Source organism: Eschscholzia californica, unplaced genomic scaffold (genome assembly GCF_041429995.1).
Source record: "Eschscholzia californica isolate CP2 unplaced genomic scaffold, dmEscCali1.0.p SCAF_2, whole genome shotgun sequence".
In the NCBI taxonomy this organism is placed as follows: domain Eukaryota; kingdom Viridiplantae; phylum Streptophyta; class Magnoliopsida; order Ranunculales; family Papaveraceae; genus Eschscholzia; species Eschscholzia californica.
Window position 1 is genome coordinate 65,124,625 of NW_028238309.1, and position 16,542 is coordinate 65,141,166.

At 36.6% G+C, this 16,542-nt stretch overlaps 1 protein-coding gene across 1 annotated transcript; it reads right to left on the minus strand.

Moving 5' to 3' along the window:
* Positions 1-419: 419 nt before the first annotated feature.
* LOC147560379 (gibberellin 2-beta-dioxygenase 8-like) lies at positions 420-16,229 on the minus strand. The gene is made up of 4 exons (XM_086662562.1): positions 14,120-16,229; positions 11,256-11,738; positions 1,616-1,949; positions 420-988 (listed from the first exon to the last, which is right to left on the minus strand). Exons 2-4 carry the CDS (start codon positions 11,723-11,725, stop codon positions 749-751), a joined length of 1,044 nt encoding a protein of 347 aa, XP_086518688.1. The 5' UTR covers positions 11,726-11,738; positions 14,120-16,229; the 3' UTR covers positions 420-748.
* Positions 16,230-16,542: the final 313 nt, after the last annotated feature.

Consider the following 16,542-nt stretch of genomic DNA (forward strand, 5'->3'; position numbering starts at 1 on the left):
TTTTTAATTCCACCAAGGTCACGAGGGTTCAAAACTAGCTCCCCGCATCTTATTTTGCTATTACACTTAACATGTCAATGGTACAATTGCTAATTAATTCTTTCTTTTTACTCTCTTACACTTTATTTTAACATATTATTATTTAGGGGGATTTTTGAAGTGTGTTTAGAAATAGATATCTAAAAATTGTAAAAACTTCGAAAATATGTAAGTATATATGTACAAAATCGTGATACAAGACGTACTACATAAAAATTCGCTTTTAGGTTCTAAACTATATCTTGTACAAAAAAAACACACCTATAACAAAGAAACTATACATTGTTCATATTTTGTTTGTAATTTTTTTGTCTCCTTAAAAGGCCCAGATTCGAATTTGGCACTGGGCCCCTAAATTCTCAGGCACGGCCCTGGTTGAATCTATAACAAAATTTCTTTGACATTTACATTTGCTCATAAGATAAACTAAGAACATTGACACTGAATCAGAAAACAAAAACTATATCTTTTATCTAAAATGAACATAATTAACACAGATTCATTGCCAAAAAAGATTGTGACACAAGCTTTCTACCACGTGTTGTATAAACACAATGTCGTAGAAATTGAAGTCGATACCTCCCTAGAGAGGACGAATGTGGCACTCGCTTTCCCCCACGGGTCTTTTGTTGGGATCCAACTATGAAAACATATTTTCACCTGTGAAAACATGTATTTCGCGTGTTTTCGTTGTGAATTTGTGATTAGGTTATGTGGTTGAGAGAAGAAACCGAGAGAGTCCAACTTTATAGCCAAACTTCCGTACATCTTCCTGGACTTGCTGTCTAAATTCACCAAAGCTGAACTTTTTGTATAATGGGTAATTTCCTCGACTCTGAATTATGGTGTTATAGGAAGGACACAAGAAATACGCCACCGAAAATCTCTCGACCTTCTTGTTTGTCATCACCCGATGTTCGACACTCCTATAAAGCCCATTACTCCATGCCTGCAAAAAAAGTGGTCTTGTATCCATTAGTAATCCAAATTGTTAGGGGGGAAATGGTTGCTGTGCAACCTTTTCAGCCTCACCATCAAATTACTTAGGCCAACTTCCATTTGATTTAGCAAGTTTTTATCAAGTTATAAAGGGTGGGCCTGTATGGTGGTGACTATAGGCACCCCATTGGTAATAGGCCCCTCCTAGTGCCCTTGACTTTAAAGTCCACTATCTCTGATTTGTCAATTTGCTTCTATCCTAGTGAAGTGGGTGTCCACCTCATTTGGGTGCCATGCCGCCCGATGAAAGGCGATCACGACCAAGTTTGGGTTGCCTATAGAGTTCCTAATTGTTAAGGCTATGCCACCTTTGTGTGGAAATCTGCAAGAAAATGATTCTCCATGACTTATCTACTTTAAATACCAAGAGACACGACACAATCTTTCAACAAAAAAAAAAAAGAGACACGAGACAATATACTTCCCTAATAGCTACAGGATTGAGTCACTCGGCAGCCAAAGTTATACGAACGAAACACTGACTCACGCTTTTATAGAAATATGGTTGTCCAAGACTTATCTACTTCAGATATAATTAGTGACCAAACGATGTAGAATCGTGCTAATAATAACTCACCTGAAACAAGTCACCAATGTTGATAATGAGAGCTTGTGGATTAGGAAGAACAGTAATCCATCTCCCATCTTTGACAAGTTGTAAACCTCCAACTTGATCTTGGTATAAAATGGTGAGAAAATCGCTATCAGTATGAGGCATCAATCCAAACACCTTATCAGATGAGACTGGACATGGTGGATATCTATTTAATCTGACATAACATGTCTCTTCCAAGCAATTCTCCTCAAAGTAACCACTATATCCACCATTATTACCTACATTTTCTTCTAATATCTTTGCTATTTTTTGAGCTAAATCTGAAACTGTTTTTGTAAATTCCTCCATCGTCGACCTGTATTTGTCAATGCCATAAGTTAGAAAAAAAAAATTAACGGAACAAAACAGATAAAACGTAAAAAAATCTAATCATATATCAAATTAGTCACTCATTTACAAACTTAGTATAACTAAAATATGTAGATGATAAAATTAAATAAACGATTTTCGTAATATGTCGGATACATATATGATGGTTTGAAACATTTTTTTAATGAATAAATAAAAGAAAAAAAGATTTAAATATAAATGTTGTTTCTGATAGTGAGTGAATTCAAGCATACCCCAAATAGGGCAGCCATTCCATTTATACTAGTAGAGTGAGACAGGAATTACAGTTAGGTCCTTACAAGTGGGAACACTAGCCAACTAACCCTTACAGAACATAACTAATTAACCCCTACATTACATACTATTGCTCTAACACCCCCCCTCAAGCTGAACGCCATTAATGAGTGAAAGCTTGGATCGAAGCTCTGCAAATCTTGTTGAGGAGAGGCCTTTAGTGAAAATGTCAGCTACTTGGGAGTCACCAGGAAGATAATGGACCTTGAGGCTGCCATCCTTAACCTGCTCACGCACGAAATGAAAATCAATGGCAGAGTGCTTCGTCTTGGAGTGAAGAACTGGATTAACAGACAAGTAAGTGGTGCTGATGTTGTCGCAGTAAATGACTGGGGTTGAAGTAACCTTGATTCCTAACTCACGAAGTAAATTTTGGAGCCATTTAATCTCGACTGAAGTATGAGACACTGCCCGAAACTCGGCTTCTGTGGATGATCTCGCCACTGTTTGTTGTGTCTTTGATGCCCAAATGATGAGATTAGGTCCAAGATAAACACATGAACCAGTGGTGGATCGACGATCATCCGGTGATCCTGCCCAATCGGCGTCGGAATAGCCAAGAAGATGATGACTTGAAGCTTTTTGAAAACAGAGACCAATATCAATTGTCCCTTTTAGATAACGTAAGATTCTCTTTGCAGCTATTAGATGAGTAGAAGAAGGCTTATGCATAAACTTGGAGACTTGATTGACGGAGTAAGTGATGTCCGGACGAGTTAATGTCAAGTATTGTAGGGCTCCAACCAGACTTCGAAAAATTTGAGGATCTTCAAGTGGAACACCTGCTGATTTCGATAGTTTGGTCCCTGTAATTACAGGTGTTGATATTGGTTTCGAAGAATTGAGTCCAAACCGATGAAGAAGATCATTAATGTATTTCTTCTGTGTTAACTTTAGGTGTCTGTGATCCCTTGAAGCTTCCATCCCTAAAAAGTAACTCAAAACACCCATGTCTGTCATTTCAAATGATAATTTGAGGTGTTTAATTAGTTGAATGAGATCAGTGGATGAAGACCCTGTAACCAAAATGTCATCGACATAGAGAAGAAGAATGATAATCGAATTTGATCGTCGAAGATAGAACATTGAAGAGTCAGAGATCGACTGTGTAAAATTCAATTTGAGAAGACAATCACTGAACTTCTTGTGCCAAGCCCTAGGGGCTTGCTTTAAACCATAGAGAGCCTTGTTCAATTTGCAGACATGTGTAGGAAATTCAGGATTGAGAAACCCCTTTGGTTGAGACATGTACACAGCTTCATCGAGATCCCCATTGAGAAAAGCATTTTTGACGTCCAATTGCCTAATTTCCCAATTACCAGTTACTGCTAGAGAGAGAACCGTTCGTATTGTTTCAGGACGAACCACTGGGCTGAAGGTTTCGTCGTAATCGATCCCAGCTTGTTGTGAATATCCACGAGCTACCAGGCGAGCCTTGTAGCGAAGAACAGAGCCATCTGGCCTCTGTTTTATCTTATAAATCCATTTCGAGTCAACTAAATTCATATTGGGATTACGAGGGATCAAAGTCCACGTATTATTCTTTTGCAACGCATTGATTTCATCCTCCATAGCCGATACCCATTGTTGAACCTTCGAGGCTTGAGCAAATGTATGAGGTTCCTGCAACAGAAAACTTGAAGAAGAATTAGTAGTAAGAAGGATTTTGGGTTTTCTGGTTCCATCTCGACTCCTCGTGATCATTGGATGGGAAGAAATTGAGGTTGGTTTAGGGTTTTGAGAGGAAGGAGGCTCGATTTGATTCAAAACAGAATTAGGGTTTTGGGTAAGTAAGGGCTGATTTTCTGTGGAAGAAGAAGGAGAAAGAGGAAAGGTAGCGTGGGGAACACCACTCTGACTAGGAGCAGCAGCGGTGGACACGTCCTGATTTGGGACCACGTCAGTAGTGGTCGGTGGGTGGACGTGGAGACCAGAAGGAGACGCAGCCGTTAGGGGTGGGACCACTGACAAGTCAGACGACCGTTGGACAGTGTTAGTGGAGAGAGGACGACGAGTGGGACGAATATTCTCAAATCCAGGTGGAATTCGCGGAGTGGGTGGAGACCGAGTGCCTGGATTGGATAATAACGAACGGTTAAGATTAGAAGACAAAGGAAGATCAGGGACCGTCCGATGTAATATTAGAGGAGAAGATTGGCTGTTTGGAGAAGAAGACGAACCAGGTGAAGAAGATGAGAATGGAAACAGAGTCTCATCAAAGATAACATTGCGAGAGACATACATTCGTGAAGAGGTGACATCAAGACACAAGTAACCTTTATGTTGAGAGCTGTAGCCGAGGAACACACATGGTGTGGTCTTGACATCAAGTTTGGAAGATCGATATGGAGTAAGGAGAGGGAAGCAACGACAGCCGAAAATCCGAAACAATGTGTAATCAGGATTCGAATTAAACAGAATTTCAAATGGAGATTTGTTCTTTAGAACATGAGAGGGAAGTCTATTAATGGTGTATACGGCTGTTTTAAAAGCCTCTGGCCAGTAGATTTTTGGAACAGAAGAGTGATGAAGGAGACACAGAGATGTCTCTACAATATGGCGAATCTTCCTTTCAGCAACCCCATTCTGTTGGGGTGTGTGAGGGCAAGATCTTCTATGATGGATTCCATTTGTGATTAGGAAATTTGAAAACTCATGGCTAATATACTCACCTCCTCCATCTGATTGCAAAATTTTTATAGGGTTTGAAAATTGTTTTTCCACAAACACTTTGAAGTTTTTGAAATGAAAAGGAACCTCTGATTTGTTTTTCATGAAATAAATCCATGTGAATCTTGTATAATCATCAATTAAGAGCAAGAAATAACGAAAACCAGATTTAGAAAGAACAGGTGATGGTCCCCAAACATCACTATGTATAATCTCATTAGGATAAACAGATGTATGTTGAACATTCTTAAAAGATAATTGATGATGTTTGCCTGAAATACACCCAATACATATAGAATTGTTCTTTTTAGATGTAAATAATGGTAAAACATCTTTTGAAATTAGGGAATTTAAATTTCTTTGATGAAGATGAGCAAGACGAATGTGCCACACATCTGGTGTTGCTCGAGTACCAGTGGACATTGATTGAGCAAAAAGAGAGAAGGATGAAGAAGGATTGATGGTGGTTGAGACACGAAACAGCCCATCTCTAATCGTGCCTTCGAGGAGTATCTTCATGGATTGAAGATCCTGAACATAGAAACCACCACGATTAAAAACAACTTGACAATTGAAGTCTTTAAGAAGATGAGAAATGGAGATTAGATTTTTCTTAAAGGAGGGAACAATAAGAACATTTCGAAGAGTAAAAGAGGGAGTTAGGGAATAGTTACCAACACCCGAGACAGAAGCAGAGGAGCCATTACCCACTATAACCTGATCAGGAGGATGAATATCAGACCGAGAGCTTAAAGAAGCATTATCAGATGCTATGTGTGAGGTTGCACCTGAATCCACATACCAATTTGGATCTGGTGGAAGAGAATCAATTCCCAAGGCAGCAAATGATGTAGAGAGGTCATTTTGTCGAGTGAGATGGAAGCATTGACGTGCTGAGTGACCAATCTTTCCACAATACTGGCAAGTTAATGGTGGTTTGCCAAGAACAGAGGGAGATTGTTGTCTGAAGTTACCTCTTCCAGAGAAGGACCCACGACCACGACCTCGAGAAGCATAGCCTCGACCACGACCACGAGTTGGGTAAGAGGGGTTGGTCGATACAGGTGGTGAAGGGTGTTGAGAGTAGAGAGCAGTGGGTTGTGGGTTTGATGAATGAAGAAGTTGAAGACGAAATTCATGGGTGAGAAGTTGAGAGTGAAGTTCAGAGAAGGTGGGAGGGATAAGCCGAGTAGTGATGGAGGTGACAAATCCCTCATATTCAGATCCAAGACCAGATAGGACTATGAGAACCAACTCATCATCTGAGACAGGGTGGCCAATAGCTGCTAATGAATCAGTGATTCCTTTGAGACGAAGGAGAAACTCAGAGATGGTGAGAGATCCCTTTTTGGAAGTTTGTAATTGAAGCTTAAGATTCATAAGTCTAGCCGAGTTGAAAGAGGAGAAACTCTTTTCTAATGAATCCCAGACTGCTTTCGAGGATGTCAATCCAAGAACTTGAGTGAGTATTGGCTCTGTAAGAGTGGCATTAAGCCAAGAGAGGAGCATCTGATCAACCCTGTACCAGTATGCAAAATCAGGATTAGGAACAGGAGCAGAGGAAGAAGATGAGCTGGTTGATAGAAACTCAGGTGGTGAAGGGTGAGAGCCATTAACAAACTTATAAAGGTCTTGAGAGTGTAAAATAGGTAAGAGCTGACTCTTCCAGAGTAAGTAGTTGGTATTATCCAATCTAATGGAAACAAGATTGGCAATGTTAGTGAGTGTTGGAAGAGATGAAACAGAGGTGGAGAAGGAGGAGGTACCATCGGGAGAGGATATTTGAAAAGTAGAGTCAGCCATTGAAAGAAAAAAAAAGAAAAGAATAGCAGACGAAGAAGAAGAAGAAGATGAAGATGAGGAAGAAGATGAAAGTCACAAGACCCAAGAGAATCAGAGAGGCGGCTCTGATACCATGATAGTGAGTGAATTCAAGCATACCCCAAATAGGGCAGCCATTCCATTTATACTAGTAGAGTGAGACAGGAATTACAGTTAGGTCCTTACAAGTGGGAACACTAGCCAACTAACCCTTACAGAACATAACTAATTAACCCCTACATTACATACTATTGCTCTAACAGTTTCATAATTTCAATATTTTGGTGCAAAAACAAACGAGAATTTAAATGATGAATTAATGGGACCAAGTACCAACATTTGAAAACGAACTAACAAGAGGGTAAAAGCAGAAAAATAATGCTCCTATAGGGACCCTCACAAAAGATTCACAATTTCGATCCACAAAAATTTTGTTAATACAAAACAGGTGATGGTTAGGTTAGTATCAAACATTCAAACCTAGTCCTCTAAGGTGGGCCAATTCCCACGTCTTTGGGAACTTGTGGACTTGCCTAGAAATTCGTGTCAATCTCATTGATCACCAAAAAAATACCCATCCATAGTTATATTCTTTAATAAAAAAAAATTATACAAACCAGTTACCCCAATACATTGTATAAGTATTCTTGGTGTATCAATAGAGGTCTTTTTAATATCGTGGTAAAAGATTTTCTTTTATTTTCAACAACAATTCTAACTCAACCAATAAGTCTTCTGATTTAGTCGTTAGAAGTAAAATACAAAATGTATAACTCCGAAATTGCTACTATCTCTCTCATATCTATCATAAAGCGAAGTATGTATCTTTCTCTCTGATAAAGGGGATCGCCTTTCCCTGTCAAGGAACGATTGTACTAGAGCATGTCTGCTTTAGGACGACTTTCATACTATCTCTCACACATCATGTACAACATACATGACGATTGCTCATTACCCTCATACATACATGATGATTGTTCATTACCCTCATACATATAGGTCGGCCATTCACCAAAGGAAGAGGTTTCCTTTTTTTCTCTCATACATACCTTTAACGACTGGCATTCCATCATCTCTTTTTGCTACATACTCAAGGGATGTTCTACTTTGCATACCAAAAAACGACAACTATCTTTCTCTTCATACGTACTCACGTAGAAGTGATATACAAGTTATAATCTCTTGTAAGTAAGCCATAACCTCTCTCCCGGAACAACGCAAACATACAACTAAGTAGACATTCTAGTTACTCTTGGTAATTCTAAAAGTTAAACTAAACGATAGAGATCGAGCTCCGATCACTTTACGAGTCGCGTCAAAATCCGACCAACCCTCTCGACGGTAATATGCCAGATGCATCACTCAAGTATTTGTTATTTTTCGTATAAGTTTATTGACTTGACCGTCCGAGTCCCTTTGGCCGACACCACCCCAATGTGCCCAGAGATCTTTAGGTCAACGGCTAGACCCCTTTGACTTCTTGACTGCGATTTCAACCCCTTGGAACTACAATGTCTAGGCCATCTCTACTCATTGTCAATAGATTTTGAGTTGGATGACCACAAACTTAACATGGTATCGGAATTAGGCACATGTGATAGTTCAAAACCCTCACATACTCCACGTCACCCGAAAAAAATACTTCGTGTGCGACTCAAAGAATGTCACACGTGAGGGGACGTGTGAAAGTAGTCTCACATTGAAAATGGATATTCTAAAAACCAGAAATATAATGTATAAGTTATCTTTACTCATTGCCAATTATTTTTGAGTTAAATTGTTTTTTTTTTTTTTTTTTTTGATAACCTACATGGTTTTTTGTTGAAAGATTTTTTATTTTTATTTTATTTTTTTGAAAGATTTTTCTTTCTTTTTCTTGTTGAAAGGACACATATAATAATATCTTAGCTAGACAATAGATTCACCAAACCTAACAAAACATGTCTAAGGATGTGACTGTAGAGAGAGAAGCTTGCCTAGATAGATACATAGGATCTACCTGTCCAAGAAAAAAAGACTTGTCTCCCCAAAAAATGGAAATATCTTTGTATTTTCCTCAAATCACCCAAAAACAAAAACTTTCCTTTTTAAGCAAATAGAAAAGGAGTGGAAATAACCCTCCTAGACACGTGCCCAAATCTGGGTTCTTAGTCAAATTATTGACCAGATCTAACGGTTATAAATATTAGTCACGTGAGGTGTAGAAGATAAAGACAAGGGAAATACGGACGGCAGAGATGAAAGGACTATCGATCCAGCTGTGTTTATTTTGGTATGTTATTATCAGGAGGTTGCTGACAAAAGGAAAATTTAATGCATTCGTACAGAAGTTCTGCTACACTGTCACTCCTCCCTTTGTTTACCTATTTTCTACTAAAATCTTCTTTCTCAAGTAACTACTCTACTTGTCGTCAAGCAAGAAACCTTCTTTCTCAAGTAATTATGAATGGGATAAGAAATTAACGTGGAGTATTAAGATTTCAAAATTGATGGTATGCGTGGATCGTCTACCGACTGAATCCTGACTGAGTGACGTGGTCAGATTAGATTTAGAGAGAGAAAGTGTCTCTCTCTAAATCTAGACCGGTCACTTCACTTGGCTGGGATTCAACCGAGAGACTGACAGGACATACCATCTTGTTAAGATTTCAAGCATTTGTCTCCAAATTAATCACTAATTATACGTACTCATAGGTCACTCAGTTTGTTTCCCTTCTAAAACATGCTATACGATATTTGAAAACTATAGTTTACTCTCTCCGATTATCATATGTAATTTACGTGTGAAGTAATATATAGAAGTTATGGATGATCTTTAAAAGTTTCCTTTGTGGGCTTCGAAAATCAAAATTGTAACTTGTAACGGTGTATGTGTTCATTCAACCTTCACATGGTGTCACAATGTTGTATTCTTAGTTTCAACCAATGTAATGAATGGTCGACTCGGATATTTTTAAAACTAGTAGTAAATACAATGTCCTAAATCAAGACTATCAAAGTGTACGTTACAAATATATATTGCACTCAAAACCCGTCAGTTAGACTGTACTATTGACATTTTATGTGGTAAAGAAATTCTTTCGAGAAATGTACTTATATTACATCATTTTGTTGGTCCAGCACTCCAGATACCATTCAATCAATGATAAATATTTAATTAGTCACTCGCAGCTCATGCAAACTATTCTCTCATGTTCTGTGACTATTTATTGTTATGTTTAAGAGAAAGATCAATGTGATAATCTTCGCCACGAGTAATAACAAAACACCAAAATCATATTGGTGTTTTTTTTTTTTGATGAAAGGGAAAAACACCAAAATCATATTGGTGTTTTTTTTTTTGATGAAAGGGAAAAACACCAAAATCATATTGGTGTTAGTTGCAAAAAAACAAAAATCAAATTGGTGTTAGTTGCAAAAAACAAATCATATTGGTGTAAAGTGCAAGAATGGGTTAATTATTGATAAGTTATATACTATAGTATTCTATATATAAAGAGAGAGAAAATCAAGAATATTGTATGAGAGAAATAAATGTGCCGACTATTAACTATTTGGGTACAGTACATACACATTACAGTTAAACAAATAGTAAAAGTTATTCCTCAATCAAGTGTGGTGTGGGTGCCCTAGTAATGTCTTTTCATTTTAGGTTTTCCTGGTTAATCATTGGTGGTAAGGCAAACAATATGGGGTCTTCAACCAAAAAAAAAAAAATTATGGGTCTTGAGTCAACACTCAACATAGAATATATTTTACATAGGTCGGCTTATCAAACATTTATTATTTTTCTTTTCAACAAAAAAACATTTAGTATTTTTAGGTAACTTACATAGGTCGGTTTATCAAACATTAGTAGTAGTATTATTGTTTTAGTGCAAGGGTTTCCTTTTCTTTCTAAATTAAGTTCTTTGAAGTTTTGCTCATTCACTTTTTGGTAAAACTAAATATTGTATGCTTAGTTAAATGAGTTTTGTCATAATTAACCTAAACATGATTTTTTTTTCTAAAATTTTAATATAATTTTTCGGTAAGAGTTAGTTCGAAGTAGTATATTGAGAGGACTTGACAAAATTAGAATCTCAAACTTTATTACAAAAAATAAAAAGCTAACATATCATTTCAGTGAATTGAATTTTTAGAGGGAGGTCAATCGTTCTAGTTATACGTATATTTCTAACATTCTGTAAAAATGTTTCTCATAATTACTAGAATTTGTTGTTTTGCAACAAACATTTTATAGTATGTGTACAAATTGATCTAGATTACTTCCCAACACAACTAAAGTGTACGTGAAATAAAGTATTGATCATTTAATTGTATCTAATAGAGGGGAGATATCCAGCAGCGTTAGTAAGTTGGTTTCTACTTTCAACAAAAAAAAAGTTGGTTTCTACCCTCTGGGCCTTGGGTGCAAGACACGAATAATATATTACCAAGAAAAAGGGTGTATACGAAATTAATTTTCAATCATTTAATTACATACCTGAGATTGTTGTTGGTGAAATCTCCATGAGTTGACCTAGAAAGTTCAGCCAAAGGAATATGAAAGGCCTCAGACCAAGAGAACAGACTCATAGGAGATGGCGTCCCCCACCGATAACTTTTCGATAGCTTTTCGTTTCCTTTCTTATCATCAAATGGTTTTCGAAATAACTTCACTTGTTCATTAACCATTTTTGATAATATTTCATTAGAAATTCCATGATTTATGACTTGGAAAAAACCCCATTCTTTTGAAGCTTGAATTAAATCTCTCTTACATTTTTCTTTCTCAAAAACATTACCATGACTCAATTGGCTTAGATCAATTAAAGGAAGTTGTTCATCTTTGGGTTTCATTTTCATCATCATTTTGTCTTCTTTTTCTTCTTCAAGTACAACAATTTGATGAAAATCTTTCTTTATAAAGTTTTCTAGAAGGGCTTGATATGACTTTGGAGGATTCATTTCCATGCTGGCTAGCTAGCTGAAATATAACAACAAGAAGAAGAAAAATGTATGAAACAGTGTTGAGTTAGAGAGAGAGAGGTTATGAAAGTAATGAAACAAAACTAGGTTTTGAGTGAGAATATATACTACCAAGTGAAACCCCTAGGAATAAAGAAAGGTTTTACTTTTGTTTCTACTAATAAAGTCAAACATTAATGGGTGCCACGTCAAATCCAAGATTTTCATCTATATTGGACATCATGTATTTTTAATTGGTCAATAGAGTTATTTTGTGCACCCCTTGTTTCTCGAGAAGCTTTCATTGGATATTGAAAAAAGAAGTGGTAAAGGATCACCGTTCGGGTGTGCATTTAATATCTGAACCGATCAAACCAATTCGATCTAAATAGATTAGGGTAGTTTGCATGAAGACCGATCTACTGGTTATTCGGACTGGTTTAGATACTAAAAGGTCAAGACGAGGAGTTTGGTTTGATCCATGAATTTACTTGACGAATAATCAAATAAATCATTTGTTTATATATATGATTGGACATATCGTTTCTCGTCTTTTTATCTTTCTCGAACGTTGATAAACTATATCGGATTAATTACATACACGTAGATTAATGGTTTGTGAGACAATACTAATTTTCAGTAGGTTGTAGGTATAATTGTAGGAAGTTTTAAAGTTGAAACTCGAAATTTTCTTCCAGGTAAAATTTTAACTTTTGGTTCGGTTCTCCAACCGAACCAAATCGTTTATACATAATTTGGTTAATTAACCGGACCAAACCATGAACGGATTGGTTTGTATTGAGATTTACAATAACCGAACCCTTTGGATCGGACTATGGATAGACTCAAAAGGCCAGTTACCAAACCAATGTCCACCCCTTGTCGCGCTTCTTAGATCTTGATCCATCAGTCTTAGATCGTAAAATTTCAAATAGATCGTAATGTATATTAGTTTGATTAAGCCAGACAGTCAATCTGAACAAATCACATACTTTTTTTTTCGGCCCTTGAGTCTTCTAGAAAATTAGTAAATCTCGACAACTATAACAGACACTTCAAGTTTGGCATTCTACATCACAGGAAAGAAACCTTTTTTTTTGTTGCATCAAAAGAAACCTTGTTAAACAAGGAATATGATATACTAGTGAGGTAGACACAAACACTCACATCTCTATAAAGTAAAAAGAGAATTGTCATTCTTTAAGGCTCTCTTCTTTTTTTGTTTAAGGCTCTCTTTTCCGGTGCCCCTTTGGTTTTTTTTTTTTTGTTGAACCGGTGCCCCTTTGGTTGGAAGTAGAAAGAGTATATCTGCCTTAAAAACAATATTTAGAAAAACTCTCTAGGTATTGTCAACTACCCATCCCAACATAATAATCATAATGGACTTTTCCTCATGGAAGGGACCAATTATTTATTAGAGTATATAGTTGGGAAGGAAGGAAAGGTCGGCAGCTTTCGGTGGGTGGTTTGAGTTTCCCAAAATGGAAGAGTTGAAAATATCTAAAGTCCACCATGCCCAAAGTAAAGGTTTCCAACATGGAGGAGTATAATATATGGAGGAGTAATACTCGAGGGAGGTTGTTAGGCGGGTTTTCTTTTGTCTTGATGGTTGGAAAGCTAACAATGAATTGGTTGTCTTTAACATCGGATATAGCACCCGAAATTGTAATAGAACTACACACACTATGAATGCCCTAGCTTTATCTCTGAACAGGGTTGGGGCAGTGGCTAATGAAAAATATCCCATCACAACTGATAAAATGTATTCATTCAGATTGTTAATGAAATATGTTTCTTTCTGAAAAAATAAATAAATTATTGTGTGAATCATCCTCAAATTATTTGGCTCTAACACCTCTAAATTCTAATCATCTGAATGAAACTTGAAAACAAAACATGATGTCTAATTATAATCGATTTTTTTTTGGAAATGACTCAACAATATTCAAATTTCAAGATGGAAAGAAAATAAACAAAGGTTATTTGAGGACGAAGTGTTAAATGATTCGTGTATGAGCAAGAACTTAACTGACTTGTGTATAAGCAAGAATTTAAAAGATTTGGCTGTTTTAGGAAGATGGTCTAGGCTCTACGATAAGTTAGAATGGTCTAGGATATAAATCTTCTAACAATGTCATTTGATGCAATAGGCTCTAAATGTTGGTACTGAAAATTAGTCAGTCTGTAACTTCTCACTCTATCAACAAGTAATTGTGCTTATTGCTAACTACGAAATGAAGAACTTAGAAATTTTAAAAATTCACTAAAGTCCAAGTAGTTAATGTAGGATTTTGGTGTCACTTAATGTTTTAAGCAGAATTTTAGGTATCTTCTACCTAACATTAGGTTGTCTGCAACTCGTGCTAACATTAATAATGAACTAGTAGGTCAGACAATTACCTTAATTCACTTCCCTCTGACTAATAGATTGCCTTTTCCCAAACATCAAGAGCTACACTTTTGCAACTCCTCTACTTGAGACATCCGAGCAACCGACTTGATCTTTCGTTTTTTAAGTTAGCTAGAACTGGATCCATGACTCTTCTGATCTTTCTTTAGCGACGAAGTTGAAAAACTCCTCTTTTAAACTAAATAGGTAATTTGGAAATTATTCTCCTTTTGTATCTTCTGCTTGACGTAGTCAAAGATAGAAAACTTATTAGGTTTTATCGCCTTTATTTATGTTATAATGAGGTCATGATATAGAGAGTTCTGAAGTCAGAGTCCTATTCGAAATAGAATTCCTAAAACGAGTAGAATATAAAAACCCAAAAACCCTTTCTGATCGGATTCCCATACGAAAATTATATTTCATATGGGATTCCTCAATCTTTTCCGGCCAGGGGTTCCATTCCCAATAGGATAGGGGCGGCCATGCTCTTAGGTCGACACATTGTGGTCGTCCTAGGGCATAGCCTGAGACATATGGGCTTGGCTCCCAGCCGAGCCTCTTGGATCCTTCTAGTCGGATCTACTCCATGTCTTTTCATCTCATTCCCTCAAGTCAAATCTTTTGATCGAGTCGATACTCTTTTCTGTAACCCACTATAGGACTTGGTCGTCGTTAGTTGGGAGTCACTCTAAAACGATCGCAAGTCGCAGTTAGATTTCTAACTAAGCATTACGGTTCTAAAACGATCGGAATTAATGATCTTCATCATCTGTCCTATCCGGCAAATAGAACACATTACCATCTTGATCGATTGACATCTCGTTCAGTAATCACGAGAAATCATCTCCTCAAATCCTTCTACTAAATTGTTCTATATGAACCCCATAAAGGCTAATTATACAATATTCCAATTCAATAATGAAAAGGGTAGAAACCACATACCTATTTTCGTCTTAGGCTTCCACAATTTGAATATTGTAAGCTACCAATCTTTACCTATTTCTCATACACGTGCATTCATGTGTACTTTCTTCTCTGTCTAGCTCCTTCACCACCTATATAGTTATCACAAGTTATTAATGATAGGGAGTATCACTAGCAAATATTTGGATATATGACAAGGTGGACTAAAAACATCAAGCTATTTTTGCTTATCATCAATATAAATTCAATTAAAATATAAGCAAATTAATTGCCAAATTCAATTCTCTCTCTCACACATTATTTTTGAATAATATTATTACCCATGTTGGTCAAAAGAAAACTAAGTTGCCTAGAAAGTTCTTTAGTATATGACATTCATTCATTCATTAAAGAATCTATTTTTCCTAAAACAGACATCCTAGAAATATATAGTATTATATATAATTCTAAGTGGATATGAATATATATATATATATTAGCATTAACTGATACCCACAGTCCAATTCGACATTTTGTCGGCTGAAAACATTAGTGATATCTAGGGAGAGAGAGAGATGGGGGGGTTAGTTTCTTCTGATTTATAGCTAGAACAGTCTGAAAAAAAGAAGAGTGGGGTTTTGACCTAAATGTGCAAATTTAATCCCATATAAAGTAGAGATGAGAAACCCCTAGCTAGTAAAGAGAGTAGACAGACCAACCCTAAGAAGAAATTAGTAGATGAGGAAGGTACTTGGGTAAACTTACATGATCATCTGAATGGGAAGAAGAAGAGAATTATAAATGAGAAAATCAAGTAATGACGATGATGATGATGAAAAGGGTAGTAGTGAAGTTGATAGATATTTATAACCTAAAAAAAAAGACTAGATTTTGCTAGTTAGGGTTCCATTTTGCATTGACAACAACATTACAAGTACAAAATTCATAATTGATAGATGGAAAAAGGAAAAAAACAATGAAAATGAATGACCCAATTAGACTGAAAGAGAGAGAGAAAGAGAGAATCTCTGGTTCCATAGAAGAACACGCGTCTCATCAAATGATCTAACATTTGATTCCCATTTTTGTTCTGATCCATCCCTTCCCATTTAGTAATGAAGATGCGTGTATAGTACGTGGGTTCACCTCCATATTTGTTTATTTTAGAGAGAGAAACAAGAACTTTAGGATAGATAAAGAGGGAGTGAGATTAGGGTTGGCTCTCATTTCTCCAAGTCTCCTCCGTTTCTCTCTCTAATAAACAAGAGAGAGAGAGAGAGAAATAGAGAGAAGAAGAAACAAAGCACATGTTGCCGATCAAACTACTTGGGCCTAACAGTGAACTATGTGAAAAATATTGTCCATGTCGGCACCTTCCTGGCATAATAATTTCAACTCTGATAGGGGGACTCCCTAATACACTCCAAGGTGAACTACCCTTAATTGGACAAGGATTATTTTGGTCTTTTCACATCTCTACAAGACTGTAAAAAGATCCAATACTTCTGGTCTTATTAGCCACCTCAGC